The sequence below is a fragment of the Hylobates moloch genome, unplaced genomic scaffold (genome assembly GCF_009828535.3).
Source record: "Hylobates moloch isolate HMO894 unplaced genomic scaffold, HMol_V3 SCAFFOLD_21, whole genome shotgun sequence".
Lineage (NCBI taxonomy): Eukaryota > Metazoa > Chordata > Mammalia > Primates > Hylobatidae > Hylobates > Hylobates moloch.
The window spans coordinates 9,163,356-9,186,075 of record NW_026652296.1 but is presented as its reverse complement, the minus strand read 5'-3'; the positions used below and the strand labels follow the sequence as shown (position 1 = coordinate 9,186,075).

General features: G+C 48.4%; 1 protein-coding gene across 1 annotated transcript in view; it reads right to left on the bottom strand.

The window, feature by feature from the left end:
- The window catches only part of ATP9A (ATPase phospholipid transporting 9A (putative)), a 135,328-nt gene that overhangs the window by 10,331 nt on the left and 102,277 nt on the right, over positions 1–22,720 (bottom strand). The window contains exons 15-23 of the mRNA XM_032143172.2: positions 19,332–19,424; positions 17,947–18,030; positions 15,537–15,707; positions 12,442–12,540; positions 9,360–9,449; positions 9,091–9,235; positions 7,893–7,957; positions 4,082–4,237; positions 156–220 (exon numbers count right to left, since the gene is read on the bottom strand). Of these exons, the coding sequence (XP_031999063.2) occupies positions 156–220; positions 4,082–4,237; positions 7,893–7,957; positions 9,091–9,235; positions 9,360–9,449; positions 12,442–12,540; positions 15,537–15,707; positions 17,947–18,030; positions 19,332–19,424 (968 nt within the window). The remainder of the gene's footprint in view (positions 1–155; positions 221–4,081; positions 4,238–7,892; positions 7,958–9,090; positions 9,236–9,359; positions 9,450–12,441; positions 12,541–15,536; positions 15,708–17,946; positions 18,031–19,331; positions 19,425–22,720) is intronic.

The following is a 22,720-nucleotide window of genomic DNA, read 5'->3' as shown; positions in this document are numbered from 1 at the left end:
AGGTTCTAAACCATGGTGCTGGGCCTGCATTCGCTGGGCCTGGGAATCCAACGTGGCTTGGGAACCCAAGAATTTTTCCACCATGTTTCTTCTCTCTGCTGCTGCATTTGAAGAAGGTTTTGTAAACAATTAATTCCTTGGCAGGATTTCCTTACCCAATGATGAGGAATCCTTGATAGAGAGGGACGGAGGCAAAGTAAAACACGGAGGAAAAGACAGCCTGTGCCAAGGAGAGAGGAGGATGTCACCAAAAGTCATGACAAAATCCCTTACATTTACAGAATAAAAATAACACCTGATACTTACATAACACTCACCCGCGCCGGCACTGCTGTAAGGTACTTTACATGGATTTGCTCATTTCATTCTCACAACATCAACAACCCTACAAAGTAGGTACGATTCTCATCATCCTCATTATGCAAAGCAGAAGGTGAGGCACAGAGAGGGTACGTGGCTTGCCCAAGCCCACACAGTTCCTAAGCGGCAAATCTAGGAATCATTCCCGGATAGGGTGATGTATTACAGCTCCAGGGTCTACTCAGCCTGTTGTGAACATTTATTAAGTTCCAGGACCCAGGAATGCTTTGCACATGAGCACAGCTGATCTCCAGAGCAGCCCACAGGATCAAGTCCTACTATCACCCACACTTTACAGAAGGGGAGGCTGAGCAGGTAAACAGCCCTGCAAGACTCAAGCCCAGCTGTGGCCACAGAGCGCACACTTTTAAACAGCTCGGAATCCCCACCTCTGTAGGCATGCACACTGCTAACCAAGCTGCCGGAGGTATGGAAACACATACGGAAAAAGAGCCTCTGAAGTGTCTACGGGGGCTGGGATGGCAGAGAAGGCTTCACTTCTTATATTACACGTTTCGGTATTTGGGGAAATTTTTGAAAAGAGCATGGTGACAGATTATTTTTGCAATTAGACAAAAGCAATGAAGATATTTACAAACCCTCGCGGAAATGTCTGCTTCCTGCTTTGGAAAATATTAGCTGCTGGTAATGATGAATAGGCTGGGGAGATCCAATCAGGCTTGAAGCTCTGTTAGCTCCGTCTCTGGACCTCTATGGGCTAACAGAGGAAACATGGTCTCCAAGCTGGTATCTATTCGTATAAAGCTGAAGGAAGGCCAGAGACAAACACTGCCTGAAAGCTTTTAGAAAGCAGAAGAAAGCAAGGCAGAGATACCCTAGTCATTAGAAATAGCATCAGACCAGGGCTAGCTCCCCAGAGCACCTTCAACGGACATAGAGAGAAAGCAAGTGAGAAACACGTGCTTTCTCGGCACAGAGCTCATAACGCAGGTGCTTCTGAGTGCCATGGCCACAGGAAGCCCCAGTTCACCCTGGCTGCGCCGGAAAAGCCACTTTTCCAGTGACTTTTCACCCAGGCTGTGCCGCTGCTTAGGAAGGATGGTTGTAAAAATGTCAAGAATCTGTTGTTTATTTTCCAAACCAGTATCAGGAGCCCCTTCCTCTAAAAGGGTCATCCTAACCATAAAGTCTTCATCTCAACAACAGCACTTTGGGAAAAATAAAAACACTGTGTTCTCTGACAGACTCATGTCCCGGTGCAATTCTAACTGGGACTTGCTCTTGGCCATTTTCAGCACAGTGGACAGGGGTTAAAGGCTTTTTTTTTTTTTTTTTTTTTTTTTTTTTTTTTTTTTTTTTTTTTTTTTTTTTTTTTTTTTTTTTTTTTTTTTTTTTGAGACGGAGTCTCACTGTGTCTGTCGCCCAGGCTGGAGTGCAGTGGCGCAATCTCGGCTCACTGCAGGCTCCGCCTCCCGGGTTCACGCCATTCTCCTGCCTCAGCCTCTCCGAGTAGCTGGGACTACAGGCGCCCGCCACCACGCCCGGCTAATTTTTTGTATTTTTAGTAGAGATGGGGTTTCACCGCGGTCTCGATCTCCTGACCTCGTGATCCGCCCGCCTCGGCCTCCCAAAGTGCTGGGATTACAAGCGTGAGCCACCGCGCCCGGCTGGCATTTTCTTTAGCACAAAGAACAATGCCTCATCCTGGAATTCTCTTTCTACATCAATGTTAACGGTAACACCCAGTTTTTGAAGAAGTCAGCTCATCCCGGCCAGCTTTTGTGTGTGTCCAAGGATGGGCTAATTAATCTCCCAGTGATTAAAACCACAGCATTACCCTGTTCAATTGGTGAGTTAACATAAAAGTCCAGATGTGGTCTGGTGAACCACAGCAGCTGTTTGGGTTTAGATCATTTTGATGAAAGTCACTTTAAGGCTCCCCTACTCACAATTGCAATAGACATTTAAAACATAAAATCACCCCCAAAAAACTGGGGTGTAGCCAGTGGATGGTGAATTCTCATGTACCCAAAGCAGCACTACCTGATACATTGTACAAGGCAGACCGCCTTTCAAGTATGATTAAACATTCTCACAAATTAAAATATCACCTGATGTTTACATATTACCTTGTTTCACTCCTACTAATCATGGTAAGGATGCCTTAGCACTGATGCCTTAAAAACTTCTCTGTTTTTCGCAGTGGCCCTGTCAGAGGGCAAGGAGGGTCTCATCATCCCCGTTTTCCAGGTGGGAAGACTGAGGCCTAGAGTAGTAAAGTCATTTGCTCAAGGTCTCACAGATCCTTAGTGGTATGGCCAGAAGGAGACGTGAGTTCCAGGATCTACTGCGCCTACATTCTCACCACTCAACTGGGAGCATTTTCACCTCAGTGCTCAAAAAGGAAGATCAATCAATAGCTTTTCAACACCAAAAATATTTTCTTTCCCTCCTTTGGCCTCCTTTCTACTCCACACTTAATAGCTACAGACTGATGGCAAATTTTGTTGTTGTTGTTGTTTTTGAGATGGAGTCTCACTCTGTTGCCCAGGCTGGAGGGCAGTGGCGCAATCTCAGCTCACTGCAACCTCCACTTCCCAGGTTCAAGTGATTCTCGTGCCTTAGCCTCCCAAGTAGCTGGGATTATAGGTGCATGCCACCACGTCCAGCTAATTTTTGTATTTTTAGTAGAGACAGGGTTTCACCATGTTGACCAGACTGGTCTCGAACTCCTGGCCTGAAGCAATCCGCCCACCTCGGCCTCCCAATGTGCTGGGATTACAGGCATGAGCCACCGCGCCTGGCTTATGATGACAGATTTTGAAGAAGTTTGTGAGAGAGAAGGTGGGAAAATATATACTCTAGAATCCTTTTATGAAAAAGCAAGATGGGAACAAGATGTTAACTTCCAAGGGTATCCGTGATTATAATAACTAAACTCATTTCCCCCACTGAGCTCTGCTGGGAGACAGAACCATGATGCCGAGTCAACCTCAGTGCCAGGTGTCATGCTGACCCCTGCAAGTGGACACGGTCCCAGGCCCTCCAATGACAAGTGTATCAAGAAGGATACTCAGATTGTGACTGTAGGCTTTGAGGTCCACCTGCCTAAGCTGATTGAATCCCCGCGGGACACTGCAAATTTCTCATCCATACTCAGCCTCAGCCTCCCCATCCATAAAATGGACTCAGGCCATTGTGAGGCTTATGTGAGACACTGCATTGTGAACACTTAGCCTGATGCCTAGTGTACAGGAAGCACACAAGCAAAGTATATTCTTCTTTAATGGTTGTTCTCTGATGGCCCTTACCTCTGCAAAAGGCGAAAAACCAGGGCCTGAATAGTCATTCAGCATTTAACTCTGCGTCTTTCACTCCAGCAAACAAATTATAACAACCTACCCACAATTAAAATAACTCATGTACACTCCATTTGCCCCATGCCAGGCACTGGATGTCACCACTGCTAACGCACACATCCTCACCACATGGCAGGAATGACCAGCACCGCTTAACAGGGGAGGAATCTTGAGCACCAAGAAGTTCAGGGACTGGCTCAAGGTCTATCAGCTGGAATGCAGCCAGGTGGGGGATTTAAACTGGCGAGGTAGGCATGACAGCTCCAAAGCATAATCTAATTCCCAGGCTTTTGCCATGATAATTACATAGCCATATGCACCCGTGCAGAGGGACCAGCTGCCCACCCACCTACATGGTATAGCCACATGTACATGTGCAGAGGGGCCAGCTGTCCACTCACCTGCATGGTGCTGATACAGAGGCTCCTGTGAATCACGAACTGGCTGAGGGCGGCTGACCGCTTGTAGCTGTTCCGGCCGTGCACCATAAGCAACCGGCCAAGATGCTTAAATTGAGTGATGGAGAAGTCTGCAGCCAACGAAGCCTGTTTTCCTTCCTAAAATCCAATAAAATTAGGCACCGTCAGAAGCACAAGAGGTCAGGGCAAACACATTTTCTTTCACTGAAAAAGCAAGACATTGTAAGGAGATCTTTGAAGAACTTCAAGGAAGAAATTCTTTGGTTTCAAGCTATACGCAGTTGGTGGTCCAAGTCTAAATTTGATTTTAAAAGGGGAGTTTATTTAAATAAAAACCATTCTGAATCGCATACAGTTATAATTTGGAGGTCAAGTGGATCTAATATTAAGCCTTGGGAGTTCAGCCCACCCCATAAGTAGCAAAGAATCATTTAAAGATAGATATTTTAAAACATTCAGTTCCCTTCAGAGCTAATTAAACATGAGGCAAAAACCCAGAGTTACTAACAATATTAGACAGGATACTCCTGAATACACAGCTCTGCACACTCACAGAAGTGGGAATAACTTGCAGTGCAACCATATAATGGAATTCTCTCATTTTGTATTTTTTAATTTTTATTTTTTCTTGAGACTGGGTCCCACTCTGTCACGCGGGCTGGAGTGCAGTGGTATGATCTCAGCTTACAGCAACTTCTGCCTCCCAGGTTCAAGCGATCCTCCCACCTCAGCCTCCCGAGCAGCTGGGAGCACAGACACGCACCACCACACCTGACTAATTTAGTTATTTTTGGTAGAGATGGGGTTTCTCCATGTTGCCGAGTTTGGTCTCGAACTCCTGAGCTCAAGCCATCCACCCACCTTAGCCTCCCAAAGTGCTGGGATTCCAGGCATGAGCAGCTGCACCTGGGCGAATTCTCTCATTTTAAAAGGCAGTGACAGCCAACAATAAAGGGACAGAGGGACATGAGAGCCTCTGGATGTGATGCAACAGGAAAAACACCAATTCCCTTTGTACGGTGCTCATGCCAAACCAGAATCGGAACCGAATCAATCTGACAGGTTGAAGGACTATGTGCCGTAAGACACTCCACAACTGTCCTGAATGCTTCAAAAATGTCACTGACATGAAAAACAAAACACCCTCTAACCAAACAAAAAGAGAGAAAAGCGTTCTACAATAAAGAAGATCAGAAACACGAGAACATGCTAATAAATGTGATTTGCGATCCTTCCTGGAGCTTTTATTATTTAAGCTGTGAAGACACTCAGAGGACAGATGGGGGAATTTGAGCATGAATATTATACAGTACCATTATATCAATGTTACACGGGGTTGAGCATGAATATTATATAGTACCATTGTATCAATGTTACATGAGGTGGGGGTGGGGGTGGGGGCGGGGCGGGGCAGGGCGGGGCGTGGCGTGGTTATGATGTTACTTTCTTTGTGTGGGAGAATGTCCTTGTTCTAAAGAGATCCAGCTGAAATATTTAGGGGTAACATTACACACAATTTACTTTCTACTGATTCAAAGAAAGAAAGATAATGTAGCAAATAGTAACAACTGGCCAAAGTGAAGCGTAGATGGATGCTCACTGTTCTATTTCAACTTTTCCATTGTTGTATTTCAACTTTTGACATTTTTCAAAATAAAAGGGTAGAGTCAGAGTAAGAAGTGATGGCTCTGTATGCTCTCATGTAGGAACAAATCCATGATGTAACAGATTTAAGCAAGCTGCATAACAAAATGTACAGTGTGTTTTCAATTTAAAAAAATACATGAAAATTATATATACACACATACATGTGTAAGATGTGTGTATAGATAGCAAATATATACACACTCATAACCAGTAATATACACACAGAAAAAATGTTGAGAATAACCAGTGTTACTCACTGGTTATTGATGCAGTTACCTAAAAGATGCGTTTTACTTCTAGATTCTTTTATTTTATGTTATATGTATTTTCTAGACAGTCTCACTCTGTCACCCAGAGTGCAGTGGCACAATCTCCGCTCACCGCAACTTCTGCCTCCTAGGTTCAAGCAATTCTCCTGCCTCAGCCTCCTGAGTAGCTAGAATTACAGGCACCCACTGCCATGCCTGGCTAATTTTTGTATTTTTAGTAGAGACGGCCAGGCTGGTCTTGAACTCCTGACCTCAGGTAATCTGCCCACCTCGGCCTCCCAATGTGCTGGGATTACAGGTGTGAGCCACTGAACCTGGCCTAGATTATTTTAATTTTTTATAGTGAGCACTATTACTTTCATATCCCAAGAAACAAAGGAATCAGAATACCATTTTTAATTGAAGGGAAAATGCTTTAATTTTTATAAGAACTGGTAGAGAATTCCATTAAACTCAAAAACATGCTTCTTAAAAACTGTATTCAGGGAATCTATACAGACTTCTGATATATCTCATTCAAAAATCATTTCACTCTGCAACTTCAAATCATCATCATCTTGCTGAGAACCAGAGAACCAGAAAGGGTGGGAAAGAGGGGAAAAAAAAAGCCCTATGGGCTAGCCAAAGTCATGAAGCTATGCAACAGGATGGACAGGGGAGCATCTCTGCTGCTCCCTCCGGGCCTTGGCACTCCTATACTTCACACACACTTCTTTTCTTTTTTTTTTTTTTTTTTGAGATGGAGTTTTGCTCTTTCCCCTAGGCAAGAGTACAGTGGCTCAATCTCGATTCACTACAACCTCCACCTCCGGGGTTCAAGTGATTCTCCTGCCTCAGCCTCCTGAGTAGCTGGGATTACAGGCATGTGCCATCACATCTCGCTAATTTTTGTATTTTTAGTAGAGATGGGGTTTCACCATGTTTGCCAGGCTGGTCTCGAACTCCTGAGCTCAAGTGATCCTGCTGCCTCAGCCTCCCAAACTGCTGGGATTACAGGCGTGAGCCACCGCTTCCGGCCCTTCACATACAGTCCTAACAAACTCGGTGACCCATCTTCTTGCCTCTTGTCATTAGAGGTCACAAATTAGGGCCGAGTAAACTATAAGAGGCAAGCGCACAACTGGCAAGGAGAAAAAGACAGAAAAAATATTTCCTAACACACCAACTTTTAAAAATTATACCTGCCAAGGCCTTTTGGTGAGAAGTGAACCAAGCCACACTCTTCCATAGCACCCAAGAGATCAGCACGGAGCAGGATAACTAATGCTTTTACTGACAATGCTGACTGTCCCAGAGAAGTCTGAAGTATACTTACCATACCCTAAGAATATAGAGAAACATTTTTTTTTTTTGAGACGGACTCTTGTTCTGTTGCCCAGGCTGGAGTGCAGTGGCACAATCTCGGCTTACTGCCACCTCTGCCACCCGAGTTCAAGCGATTCTCCTATCTCAGCCTCTCAAGTAGCTGTGATTACAGGCACTCACCACCATGCCCAGCTAATTTTTGTATTTTCAGTAGAGACAGCGTTTCTCTAAGTTGGCCAGGCTGGCCTCAAACTCCTGACCTCAAGTGATCCACCTGCCTCAGCCTCCCAAAGTGCTGGGATTACAGGCGTGAGCCACCACACCCGGCCTAGAAACACTTTTTCTTTTTTTAAATTCAGGCCTTGGCAAACAAAAAGCCAACATTCATCTGTCTGTAAGATGTAGCAATACAGACCTCTATCTTCCCGGTGACACGAGGTAACTATGACACATGGTTCCTTATGTTTTATCATTCTTTATCTGGAATTTCCAGAAGGCTTAAAGCTGTGTCTTTGAGGGAAAAAGAACCAAGAAACTACAGCAAGTGGAGCCGAGCAGAGGGAAACACTCACCTTTCCTTCCACTCCCACGCCGCAGTCAGATTCCTGAATCATGCTGACGTCATTGCCTCCGTCCCCTGTGAGCCACACAGACCAGAGAGAAAAGATGTTTCATTCTTACCTTAAACAAGAACGTATGCTTGTCTTTACTGCACTCTCGTCTTTCACGGAGCGCTTGCTGAGTGCCTGGCCTGCCCTGTCCATTCCATCTCTCCAACCCCTTGCACTACCAAGATCCTGTTTCACAGGCAGAGTGGCTGAGCGTCACAGAGCCCAGGCAGCTTGTCGAGGGTCCCGGCACCGAGCAGCAGCAGTGGGACTGTGTCCACATAGGCAGTTACTACCACCTGTCCTCCTCGGAGGCTGGGATACCCCAGGATTACCATCAGCAGCAACTTGTGGTGCTCTTACTGGACGCTTTCCATGCAGCGTGGCAAGCACATTTTAAAGGTGATCCTTTTTAGGCTGAGCACAGCGGCTCATGACTGTAATCTCAGCACTTTGGGAGGCCGAGGCCGAGGCAGGCAGATCACCTGAGATCAGGAGTTCGAGACCAACCTGGCCAACATGGAGAAACCTCGTCTCTACTAAAAATACAAAAATTAGCCACACATGGTGGCACGCGCCTGTAGTCCCAGCTACTTGGGAGGCTGAGGCAGGAGAATCACTTGAACCCGGGAGGCGGAGGTTGCAATGAGCTGAGATTGTGTCACTGCACTCCAGCTGCCCAGCGACAGAGTGTGACTCCGTCTTTAAAAAAAAAAAAAACAAAAAAAAAAAACAGTGACCCCTTTTAGTCTTCGTGACACCATTTAAGGAAGCCACAATTATTATTCCCATTCTACCAAAAGCAAACTGAGGCTCAGACAGGTGAAAGAAGCCACCTGGGGCACCCACTGGGAAAAGCCAGTGGAAAGATCTGAACCCAGATCCAACCCCACAGTGTGTGGTCTCCACCCCCTGGAAGGCTGCACTCTTGAGCCACTGGCAAAGGAGTAGAGGCCTGGCACATGTTTATCTGCTCTCCAAGGGAAATATTAAAAATAATAACAAAAAGAGCCAAAGTCTGCGAAGTGGAGAAAAATCATGACCTGAACAAAGGGGCCTGGGGAATTTGAAGAACGAGCAGCAGTGTCCAAACATTCTTAGGGAAAGGGAGCCTGGCGCACCGGCAGGCCAGGGCCAGCGGCACAGCCTGAGCCTCGCCTACCTACTGCACAGGTGAGCTTGCCCGTGCGCTCCTGAAGCAGGCGCACGATCTGGGCCTTCTGGGTGGGGGCACAGCGGCAGCAGACTACGGCCGGGCACTGGCAGGCCAGCTCCATGAACTCGTACTCATAGTACTTGAGGCAAACCTGCAGGGTGGAGGGAGAGGTGGTGCGTTGGTGGAGGTCGCTACCCAGCCTGCAGCGCCCCTGCTGAAGCCAGATAAGCCCCAGGCTGCTGGGAGGACTGGCTCTCAGGGGTCCCCAAGCTCACCTCCAGGGAGTCTCCCGAGATGACCAGGGCACAATCATGCTTCCTGCGGAAGGCATTCAGCTCGAGGTGAGCCTCCCCGCGGTTGGTCACCTGGAAGGGAACAGAGATGGAGAAGGAGGCATTGCTCTCCGGAGATGACAGAACAATAAACAGTGGCTTCCAGGAGCCCACATGAAGACAACGGCCACCCCAGCCAGGGGTCCCTCCCCTCCCCTGCCACCAGAGGCAGCACCAAATGGAATCCTATTGGTTATGATTCTGCAGGAATCAAGAGAGCCCATGTGCCAACCACCACCTACAATTTCCCCCAGGACTAAAAATGCCTGTACTGGCCGAGCGCAGTGGCTCACGCCTGTAATCCCAGCACTTTGGGAGGCTGAGGCGGGAGGATCACTTGAAGTCAGGAGTTTGAGACCAGCCTTGCTAACGTGGTGAAACCCACTCTCTACTAAAAATAGAAAATTTGCCAGGCATGGTGGTGGGCGTCTGTAATTCCAGCTACTTGGGAGGCTGAGGCAGGAGAATCACTTGAACCCAGGAGGCAGAGGCTGTAGTGAGCCGAGATCATGCCACTGCACTGGCAGCCTGGGCAACAGAGCAAGACTCGTCTTTTAAAAAAAAAAAAAAAAAAAAAGGCCAGGTGCAGTGGCTTACACCTGTAATCTCAGCACTTTGGGAGGTCGAGGTGGGCTGATCACCTGAGGTCAGGAGTTCGAGACCAGCCTGACCCACATGGAGAAACCCCATCTCTACTAAAAATACAAAATTAGCCAGGCTTGGTGGCGCATGCCTATAATCCCAGCTACTTGGGAAGGCTGAGGCAGGAGAATCGCTTGAACCTGGGAGGTGGAGGTTGTGGTGAGCCGAGATCACGCCATTGCACTCCAGCCCGGGCAACAAGAGCAAAACTCTGTCTCAAAAAAAAAAGCCTGTACTTTCATTTTAAGCCAGGCAATGGACTACACACTCAGTGGATTTTTCTCATTTATTTCTCACAACGGCTCTATGAGATGCCAAAAAGAAGACAGCTCTATTTTGCACCTAAGGAAACTGAAGCATGGTGACATTTGCTAGCCTGACTAAAGGCACATGGCTAGTATGCTGTAGCACAGGTATGCAGAGCCAGGCACCTAGCAGGGGCTGGGCCACTTTTCTGTAAAGGACCAGATGTTAACTATTGTAGGCTTTGAGGACCACATGGTCTCCATCACAACCACTCAGCTCTGCCGTTGTAATCCAAAAGCAGTCGTACACCATACGCAAACGAGCGGGTCTGTCTACACTCCAATAAAACAAAATACCTGCTGTTTAGAAAAACAGGTGGCTAGCACATAGGTCATTAGTTTGTAATCCCTGAATTCTAGAACAGGCAGTCAATTCTCATTATTCATAGTAGCTACGTTTTCTAAAGTCACTGTGAACATTGAATTAGCAAATACTAAACCATCACCTGTAAGGGAAATACAGGGTTAGGTTTTTGCCCCTGGTCACAATATCTTCACAAATATATAACCTTATTTTATGTGTGTTTCTATTTAAAGACACCTGGATTCATTAACACTGAACTCACGCCACCAGTGCTGCAACTCATGCCTGAAGGAAGCTCATCTAACACATGCATTTTCTCCATAAGTCACATCAACAGCCTCCCTGCACTTAGGAACACGAGCCAACAAAGAAGCGCTGTGCTGGGGCCATTTTAAACGACAAACTGCCAACAAAAAGCACAAAAATGCGAAAAACCTGATACTTAATGGACTGCAGAAAGGACACTTGTTCGTCACATGAGGCTGAAAGAAGGAGGGAGTGTGTGGCCTTGTTCAACCTCAGGTGGGAATGTATGTCTCAGGCAGCTAAAGTTTTAAGCCACTCTAGGCCGGGTGCAGTGGCTCACGCCTGTAATCGCAGCACTTTGGGAGGCTGAAGTGGGAGGATCACCTGAGGTCAGGGGTTCGAGACCAGCCTGGCCAACATGGTGAAACCCTGTCTCTACTAAAAATACAAAAATTAGCCAGGCCTGGTGGCAGGCGCCTGTAATCCCAGCTACTTGGGAGGCTGAGGCAGGAGAATTGCTTGAACCCCAGAGGTGGAGGTTGCAGTGAGCCGAGATTGCACCACTGCACTCCAGCCTGGGTGATAAGAACAAGGCCCCATCTCCAAAAATATATATATATATATTTAAGCCACTCTACGTATGACCGTGAAAATATCAAGAGTACTGACTTGGAGGTCACAGATAAATTTTAGGAGGAGGAGAATTCACCAAGAATCTGTGAATGATGAGAACTGACTATACCTGCCTCTACACAACACTATGCTATTTCAAAAACCCCTGGATTTTTTGAAGCTTCTGTGTGCTATGGACCAAAGGCAGGGGTGAGGGGGAAACCCCCAAACATCTAGAGACCCTCCAGTTGTTTGCCACTGTGGCTCTGGTTTCAAATCAGTGGGATTACTATATCCTGCCCCAAAGAGGACCCGGTCCCCCCACCTCCCCAGTGCAATAAAGCCTAGCACAGTCCTCACTGGTAGCAGTTCCTGATGTGCACATCATCTCCGTCAATGCCTGCCACAAGGGCGGGAGATTTCTCATTTGCCCATCCAATTCACCTCCTTCAAAGGGCTCCTCAATGGTCCTCAATGCTTCCCCGCTCAGGAGGGCAGATAGACCAGCATCTGTGGCCTGGAATTTCTTTCTTATCCAAGGACTTGACTTTCAGGGGTTCAGTGAAATCCCAGGAATCCCATGCATAATTTCATGTGTATGAGTGGGTCTGCATCTTTCGGGGGGAGTGCCTGACTTTCATCAGCTTCTCAAAGGGACCATGACCCCCAAAAGGTTAAGAGCACGGCATTAGCGCAGGACTAGAAGGAGGTGCTCCTAAACCACTACTGGAAGGAACTCTCCAGCCGGCGCCGGGGTCATTAATCATCCCATCCAAAGCAACCGTGGTTGATGCTCCCCACCCTAGGTAATTCACATGCTGCCCCCTCCCTTCTTAAGGGGCCCACTCGAAGTTAGGAGGTTATAGGACAAACTGAACATCACCCCCACATGGCCCTAACACAGAGGACAGTTTACCAGCCGAAAAACGTGGATGTCTTGGTTTCTGGTCACCAGATGTGCATTCTTCGCTGTGCATGTAGCTGTCTCCAGCTTGTCCCCTGTCAGCATCCAAACCTGAAATCATGGCATGACAGAGGTCCTGTTTATTCATTTTTGAGGCCGGCCTGTCATCTGCAACAGCTGAGTTTCCAAGAACATGGAGCTGAACTTGGTATGTTCCGTTTACCTCCTGCCGACTCGTGCTGTCCCCAACACAACACAGCAAGCGCCCTGGCCAAAGGGCTCTGGGACTCCAAGCAACCACTGCTGGTAGCGGCAAAAACTGGCAGATGCTTCTAGAAAGGGCCATTTGGCCACACACTACAGGAGGTACTATGAAGCTCGGTCCTTGGACCGCATAATTCCCCTTCTGAGGATTTTTCTTAAAGTGATAAATATCCTAAAAGAAGGGAAAGGCTGTACAGGTGAGGGGGCACTTCTCTGTCCTACAGGAAACACTCATTTTGGACGCTGTGGACTTTCTATGTAGTTGGATGGGCAAGACAGGCCCTCCTGGGGTTTAACTCAGCTTATAAAACACTGACCGTAAATGAGTCGGGTTCTTCCTTATCGTGCATTAGGTCACACTGCATTTCTCTGCTGTGGGCTCAGAGAGGGGAGGTGACTTGCCCCAAACCGCACAGCTACCTCTTGTTCTAACCAGGCCCAGAATCCGGGTCTTCAGAGTCCTCATGGAATGTGCTTCCTGCTCTGTGATTTTACCTCATTAACCCTTTTGTTCTCTTTGTTCTCTTTGCTCCCAGCTGGGAGCAGTCTTGGGGCTATCGGTCAAAGAAAATCTGGATAGTAGGGAAAGTATAGGAAAGAAGATCACGACAAATGTCTCCCGAGTGTCCACTACGTGCCCAACACCCACGCTGAGCTCCCTGTTACCTTCATGACAGCTTCTGGAGGCTGGAAATGGAAGCACTAAGAGCTTCAGTCATTTGCCAAGGGTCACAGAAGAAATAAAGGGAGACGTAGGATGGGGACCCAGGCAGTGAGACGGGCAGAAGGAAGGCACTGGGCACCTCTCAGGGCTGAGCCTCCTGGGCCCTCTCCCCTAGCTGGGTCTATTTTCCCTCAATATCCCGCCTGTCCTAAAAATAATATTCTTTTTGGTGAGCCTCATTTAGTCATAGTTCTCAGGGTTTGATGTAAGAGAACAAACACTGGGGAAGGAATTGGGAAGTTCAAGTTCCAGAAAAGCATGAAAAGAACGATCAGGTGCACGACGTGGCTAATGTCCCATGCTGGGATGAAGGGAAGGTACTACAGGAAGGGTCCAAGACCCCAGCTCCAGTCCCGGCTCTGCTGCTTCTCATGTGAGAACCTGGGGAATGGAGACGCCTCACTCGGTCTCAGTTTCTACATCCATACGAGGGGCTGACTTAGAAAATATCCTGTGCAGCCAGGCGCGGTGGCTCACGCCTGTAATCCCAACACTTTGGGAGGCCGAGGTGGGTGGATCACTTGAGGTCAGGAGTTCGAGACCAGCCTGACCAACATGGAGAAACCCCGTCTCTACTAAATATACAAAATTATCCAGGTATGGTGGCACATACCTATAATCCCAGCTACTTGGGAGGCTGAGGCAGAAGAATCTCTTGAACCCAGGAGGTGGAGATTGCAGTGAACCGAGATCACACCACTACACTACACTCCAGCCTGGGTGACAGAGCGAAACTCTGTCTCAAAAAAAAAGAGAAAAGAAAAGAAAATTTCCTGTGCAAGATAGTATCTTAGACTTTAATTACCAACTAACCTGCCCCATCCCAGGCACTCCCCTCCTCCTCTCATCTAACAGGAAACTAGAAAGGTAAGTCACTTGCACACTCTGTGAATAAAATATCTCGTCTTGGGATAACACAGTTTTGAGAAGGAGAAAAACCCCAGGACAAAGATAGAAGCAGAAAATGGAAACTCCAGAAGTCTTAGGAATGGCCAGGGCCCAACTGCAGACCCCACGATGAAGCAGAAATGGGCCTCCAGCAGCCAGACTTCCAGAAGCAAGGTCCCGTTGGTGATTTCCTTATGATGAACCAGGCCTGTGAGCTAAATGCAAGCGACAGAATTGGATTTACAACGAAACAGGCACGCGGGGTGGGAGTCCCCAGTGGGCCTGAATGTCGCCTGGCGTCTAACCTGTCCTCCTGCCATGGCCCTGCTGAAAGGACAGGCCCCAGGATGCAGCAGAGAGCCACTCTGGAGTGGAGGCCGGTGGCAGGCACACGTCTCCAGGAGCTCCAGGCCAATGAGTTTGTTTGTTCACACCTCCCTTGGTCCACTGAGGACCAGGTCCTCACGCGCCCTCTGCTGGCCTCTCCAGATTCAACTCCTAGTATTTTTTTTGGGCCGCCACTAGTAGAGTGCAAAATGCTAATACGACAGTGTGATGGCGCTGGCGGTCACTCTGCTGGGTGGTCACTCACTCACTCAGCCACACGGCAGACAGACCGGCGTGCCTATCACTCAACTAGAATTTAATCAGCAGCCATGCACGCTGGACACTGCTCGGCCTTGAGCACCAGGAAGCCCAGTGGTGTCAGGGGAGTCATCAGTACAGTAAAGGCAAACGCTACACAAGATGTCTTCCAAAATCAGGGCTGGAGGGCCAGGCACAGTGGCTCACACCTGTAATCCTAGCACTTCGGAGGCCGAGGTGGACAGATCACCTGAGGTCAGGAGTTCAAAACCAGCCTGGCCAACATGGGGAAACCCTCTATCTACAAATATATAAAAATTAGCCAGGCGTGGTGGTACGTGCCTGTAATCCCAGCTACTAGGGAGGCTGAGGCACTAGAATCGCTGGAATCCAGGAAGCAGAGGTTGCAGTTAACCAAGATCGTGCCACTGCATTCTAGCCTGGGCGACACAGCGAGACTCCTTCTCAAAAAAAAAAAAAATCAGGGTTGGAGAGGCAGAAACAGTGGCTGTGGCCCACTGCAGATAAGGCACTCCTGGTCTCCTCTGCTGCTCCTCCCACCCTTTCCCCCTCTGATCTCCCTGCACTGTTGAGGGATAACTGGCATTGCCCTGGAGTGCCCTTCCCTGCGGCCAGCCTGCCCTACCTTGATGCCAGCGTTCCTCAGGGTCTCCAGCGTGGGCCGCACGTCTGCCTGCAGCTGGTCCTCCACACCCGTCAGGCACAGCAGTTCCATCTCCATCTCCAGGCTCTCGATCACCGTGGCCACTTTGAGGGAGCGGTCGTGCACACTCAGCTTGGCCTGGACGTAGCGGGCCTGGGACACACCAGCAGATGCAGTCACTGCTTAGGGTGAGGAGAGGCCAGGCTGACTGGCCAGTGCCAAGAGTGGAAGGGCCACGCCCGATCCCAACCACACAGGGTGGGGGACCCCAGCAGGTGCGCTGGACCCCACAGGGGTGACACAGGCTTCTGGCTTCCTCACAAGTCCTCCATGTAGACACTGCACAGACCTGAGTCCCACCCAACACTCTACACTCACCTGCTGGGAGACTTCCAGCAAGTCACTTAACCTCTCCGAGCCGTGGCCACGAAATGGCAATAACAGCACCAACCTCATTGGGTTGTCTCAGGGACGGGCACAACCCAAGATCTCAAAAAAACAGTAAGTTCTCCCATACGCAACATGCACTTTGTAAACCAAACTGTGGGTCACCAGGTTTTCTAAAGACCAAGTCGAGCTTCTGAAGACCATCAACCCAAACTTCCGCTTCTTCTCTTTATCATGTTAGCAAAAACCTGGAGGAAAACCAGTCATCTCCTAATGGGCCCGCTCGAAGCACATGCTTTTAAAATTAAAAGGCAGGTAGCATTTATCAGGGCTAGAACGCTTGTTAAATAATGGCTTACAAAGAACTCAAATATATTAAAGAGAGATCCAGGCAGTTTCCCCGCGTGGAGCAGGGCAGGGCCCCACGAAGCGTGTCCCGCCTCCCTCCCTTGCATTCCTGCACGCTGGCTTTAGGCCAGGCACCAGAGACACGGCAGTAAACAAGACAAGGACCCTCCCCTCAGGGAACACACCATCTATGGGACGGGATGACAATAAACAAGTCAATAATCTGGTTCAACCCAAACATTTTTACAGCTTAAAGAAATTAGGGAGGCCGGGTGTGGTGGCTCACACCTGTAATCCTAGCACTCTGGAAGGCCGAGGTGGGCAGATCACCTGAGGTCAGGAGTTGGAGACCAGCCTGGCCAGCATGGCAAAACTGCCTCTACTAAAAATACAAAAATTATCCAGGCATGGTGGCACACGCCTGTAATCCCAGCTACTTGGGGGGTTGAGGCAGGAGAATCACTTGAACCCAGGAGGCGGAGGTTGCAGTGAGCAGAGATCGTGCCATTGGCACTACAGTCTGGGCAACAAGAATAAAACTCTGTCTCAAAAAAAAAAAAAAAAGAAAAAAGAAAAGAAATTAGGGAGCCGAACCAGGTGCAGTGGCTCACACTTGTAATCCCAGCTACAAGGTGGTTGAGGGCAGGAGGATGGCTTGAGGCCAGGAGTTTGAGACCAGCCTGGGCAGCATAGTGAGACCCTGTCTCAAAATAAGTGTGCAAAAAAAAGAGAAAAGAAATTAGGGCTCCAAGAGAATGATTTATGCCAAATTTTCCTGAAGGCATACCATGTGCCAAGGACTATCTTTAACTATTAAGGATATAAGAATAAACCAGGCCAGGCGCAGTGGCTCACACCTGTAATCCCTGCACTTTGGGAGGCCGAGGCAGGTGGATCACCTGAGGTCAGGAGTTCGAGACCAGCCTGGCCAACATGGTGAAACCCTGTCTCTACTAAAACTACAAAAATTGGCCAGGCATGGTGGTGGGCAACTGTAATCCCAGCTACTCTGGAGGCTGAGGCAGAAGGATCCCTTGAACCTGGGAGGTGGAGGTTGCAGTGAGCCAAGATCACACCACTGTACTCCAGCCTGGGTGACAAGAGCAAAACTCTGTCTCAAAAAAAAAAAAAAAAAAAAAAAAAAAAAAACAAGAAGAACAAACCAGACTTGTAAAGTCCCTGCCTTCAAAAATATTTTATTCCCAAAAGGAGATGGATAAGATGAATGTTAAAAAAAAAAATATGAACAGGGTCAAGTTTATATTTTTCTGGCCTCTCCAGATTCAACTCCTAAACATATTTTTTGGCCCCAAATGGTAGCACGCAATGATAGTGACAAGTGCAATGAGAAAAGTGAAATGGTGTGATGGATGGAAAGTGAGAAGGAGTCTTAGACAAGTGGTCCAGGAAGACTTCTTGGAGGACATGGCTTTTGAGCTGAGACCCAAAAGAAGTGAGGGAATGGGCCATGGGGCTCTGTGGGTGAAGAGAGTTCCAGGCAGACAGAACGGCCAGTGCAAAGGACTTCAACAACAGTGAACCCGGTGTGCCCAGAAACGACATCAGAATGGCTCGCACAGGATGAGGGATGGTGGAAGGAGTCACTGGGAGGCAGGCAGGGCTGCAAAGGTAATGGAAAGGTCCCGAAACAACTTACTTCAAAGTCCTGATACTGCTCCTCTGCAAGAGACTTCTTTGCCACCACAAGCACCCGCAGCCCTTCTCGGGCCATGTTGCCACACTGAAAAACAGGCCACAGTCAGAGTGGGAGCGGTGCTGAGAGCTCCTGACTTCACTGGGGAAGGACCAGTGCCCAAGTGGATGTGCCCCTCCCACAGGGACAGAGAAAATGGCAAATCGCAAAGTTGCTTTCCCCTACGGCAATCCTCCCTGGAGCAAGCTTTCTACAGGGGAGGTTGCAGAGAGGCAGCCAGTGAGCCAAACATGGCCCACACACAGGTCGTCTTCGACTAGCACATGTATGTTTCCAAATTTAAGTCAACATTGTGTGGTCTCACACACGAATCTGGATTGCTGAATGGGTGGAAAAACTGAGCACCTGACAAAACCAGATGCATTTTCCCAAATAACCACAATCAATGATGGCTGAGGAGCGGTGGCCTCCGCGTGTTCCCAGGAAGTGGAGGTGTCAAGTGAAGAACACTCCAGCACGTTTTACACGCAAAGTGCAACTCTGCACAAAATCACAACCTGTTTGTTCATTTGCATTAACTGCCAGGCCACTGTAGGCATTTGAGTTTGCAATCCTCAAACGGAGAATCTAATGCAAAATGTAAATTCCCCACCTAGAGCTAAGAGATGGGACAAAAATGGCCTGAAAAGCCTGAGCACTGCCTCCCTCCTGTTGCTGGCCAACTGTCCATGTCACAAACTGGACTGTGCAGCCTCTGATGTGGCCCCCACAGACCCCACCTCCTGCAACTCACATTCTGGTATAATCGCCTACACTTTGAGTGTGTGCTGGACCTAGTGACTTGTCCCTAACAAACAGAATGGGCAAGAGTGAGGGGATGTCACATCTGAGATCAGGTTAGTAAAGACAGTGAATTCCATCTTGTTTGCCCTCTCCTGTTCCATCGCCTGCTCTCTTTGATGAAGCCAGTTGCCAGGCTGTGAGTGGCCCTATGGGAGAGGCCCACCTGCAAGGAATAGAGGGCGGCCTCTGGCCAACGGTCGGCAAGAACCTGAGACCCTTAGTTCAACAGTCCAAAAGGAGCTGAATGCAGCCCACAACAACTGAGTTTGCTCACAAGTGGATCCTGCCCCAGTCAAGTCTTGAGATGAGACCATAGCCCCAGCCAACATCTGAATTACGGCCAGTGGGAGGCCCTCAAGAAGAGGATGCAGTTCGGCCACACCAGGATCCCTGACTCACAGAAACCATTATATATTAAATGGGTGCCGCTTTAAGCAGCTACATTTCAGGGTGGTTTGTTACACAGCCACCAATAACGAATACAGAGACCCACCTTACCATGCAAGGGGCTGCCTCTGCAAAACATGCTTCCAAGGCCTGCTTACCTCTTCCTCCAACCAGTCATTGTACTGCACAATGCCAGCCATGACCACATCTGCTCCCTTCATGTAAAACGTAATTTCTCCAGTTGATTCATCCTAGAGAGGGAGGCCGGAAGGAATGAGAAACTGAAAGGAACACCCTCTTTCGGCTGCAAAGCCCACTTCCCATGACAGACGGTGTACAAAGTGCACTTAACAGACACCAATGTTTTTTCACTTGGCTGAAGATGAAAATCGAGAAGGGGCCTCATTTAGGGGTAAAGGCTACAGAAAGTAAAAGGAAAACTCAAAGCACTTGGAAGATTTTCAATGATGAAAGCAAGATCAAATGGATTTAAGACCTTTGTTTCGGAAGTTATTATTATTTCAACTGGAATAGACTCACATGCTATGATTTTAGATTTACACTTGGGACTGCAGATATCATCAAACTGTGGTCCACTGAAAGAATAGGGAAGATAAGGACTAGAACAGGGAGTCTCAACCTCGTCACTGTGAACATTTGGGGCCGGATAACTCTTTGCTCTGCGAGGCCCCTCCTGTGCACTGTACAATGTTGAGCAGCATCCCTGGCCCCTACGCACTAGATGCCAGTCATACCCTCCATGGTGACAACCAGAATGTCTCTAGACTTTAGCAAATGTCTCCTGGGGGCAAACTGACTGTCTCAGCTAAGAATAATTCCAGATCCCTACGTCTAACTAAGGACTTGCCTAGAGATCCAATTACTCAGAGTTTCAGTTCACCCTGACCAGATTTTGTGGGTAGTGGGTAGCACCATGGCACAGGCATCAAATGCTTGGGCCAAGTACCAGTTTCTAGTTGTGTGCAGCTAGACAAGCTACTCCTCTTCCCTAAACGTCAGTTTTCTCATCTGTAAAACAGGAATCAAGCATGTAGCACAGAGACTGATGCACAAAAAGGGCCCCTCAGTGGTATAACTGCTGCTGGGATGAGAGTGACTTCCCAAGTCCCCCAGCCATACTGTACGTAGAGAACAAGGCTCAGCCCAGTACTCTCAACAGGGCAATGTGGTCCTCCAGGAGACATGTGGCAATGTCTGGAGACACTCTAGGTGTCACAACACAGGCAATGTCCTACTAGCATCTGACAGGTGGAGGCCAGGGGTGCTGCTCACCCTCCTACATCACACAGGACACCCCCAACCACCACCAGGAATTCCTCCAGCCCTAAAAGTCAACAGTGCTGAGACTGAGAAGTCCTGGCTTTGAGGAATGGATGGCGCAGCCACAGATCCTTCCCCCATTTTCCCCCAGTGATTCGTGTCGCTGGGAGGTGGGAGGCAGTAAAGATAGGCAAGAAAATTGAGCATGGCCATCAATACCTTGTGCCTAAATTTTGCTGCTCCAGGAAGCCCAGAATAAATGCCCGGAAAGTCTTCATTGAATATGGAACCGTGGAGACAAAAGTGACTGCATCTCAAGCTGGGTGTGGTGGCTCACGCCTGTAATCCCAACACTTTGGGAGGCTCAGGTGGGTAGATCACCTGAGGTCAGGAGTTCGAGACCAGCCTAGCCAACATGGTGAGACCCTGTCTCTACTAAAAATACAAAATTAGCTGGGCGTGGTGGTGCATGCCTGTAATCCCAGCTACTCAGGAGGCAAGGCTGGAGAATCACTTAAACCTGGGAGGCGGAGGTTGCAATGAGCTGAGATTGCACCATTGCACTCCAACCTGGGCAACAAGAGCGAAACTCCGTCTCAAAAAAAAAAGTGACTGCATCTCAGGTGCAAATGCGCCATGCTGACTTCTGATTAGCCCGTGAACACCCCCGATTCCTACTTAATTCACCGTCCTTCACGTAAGAACATGTCAACCTCGATGTTATCGCACAAATTACAGGCGATGACACATACAGCTTTCTTGCCTCTCCTGGAAGGTGCCCGTAATTGTCCTGCTGGGGCACGTGGACCCTTTCCCTGTGGTATAAGCCCTGGGTCTAGGGAGTAACAGTGTGGAGATCCACCTGTTTTCCTGCCGCCCAAAACTACACTTCTGTCTGTTCAGCTCCCCCAAAAACCACACTTCCATCTGTAAGTTTCCCCTTTAATGACAAACTGGATTTGCCTGCCTTGTTCTTTGGTTTCAGGCTCCTTTGGAGGCCACTTTGTCTATGCAGCCCTTTCAGGGAACAGAAATATCCAAAATCAGATTAGTGGTAGAGTTTCCTCTTTTAAAATAACTTTCAAATGCCCCTTAATCACCGACAATCTTTTAGAACAACATGCTGACTCATAAGAGCACCCCCAGGCCAAGACAGGCACCCACGTTTAAAAGCGTTCAACTGCACACTTTATCTCTGATAGACTGCGGCTATGCCTGCTCTTGACACAGGCCAAAGAGAGCTGTGGGGTCTGCACATTAAAGCATCAGAGGTTTTATTTTTTCCTTCCCCCCAACAACCAAAGGGTGCTCAACAACATGGCTGTAGGAAATGATGCTCCCAGCCCAGCTTCCTCACTAAGAAAAGGGCTCGGGCGAGTTCACAAGTTCTGTCCAATATAAATACCGCATCAACGATCCCCTCCCATGAGTCACTTCCTCCCACGGAGTTCATCACAAGTTTATTTCGTTCCCATATTATGGCAAGATTACGCCATAAATTTACAGAGATCGGCCGGCTGTGTGGCATTGTTTGGGGGCCTCATCTTTTCCCACTGTGGTCTGCATCTGGCACCTGCTCAAAGGCCTCTTTTAGTCCAGCAATGACAGCGCTATGATGATCTACAGCCACGATCCAAACCCGTGGCTCCACGTGGGAAGGGGGAGAAGGCATTGGAACATCTTGTACGCCACAAAAACAAAATGGGGACACAACCTTCCTGCAAAAAGACAGCACACGAGTCCTTCTCCAACCTTGCCTGATTTCTTAAGAGACAGAGATTCACACAAGGAAATGGCCTTGCTTTGTGGGTGCACGAAGGTGCCATCTTGCACTGTGCATGTGCTCACATGTGTTTAAAAGAGACAGGAGAGACCCAAACTGGGGCTGTCCACAGTCACTAAACCAAGTCAAGAGAAGTTTTCTTTTTTTTCTTATTCTTTTTTCTTTTTCTTTATTTTTTTGAGACAAGGTCTTACTGTGTTGCCCAGGCTACAGCGCAATGGCACAATCATGGCTCACTACAGCCTCGACCTCCTGACCTCAACCTTCCCAGTAGCTGGGACTACAGGTGTGCGCCACCATGCCCAGCTAATTTTTTTGCTTTTTATAGAGGTGAAGTCTGGCAATGATGCCCAGGCTGGACTGAAATTCGTGGGCTCAAGTGATCCTCCTGCCTTGGCCTCCCAAAGTATTACAGGCGGGAGCCACCGTACAAAGCCTAGAAGAGGTTTTACAACTGAACTAAAACTTCCTCACATCAGTTAA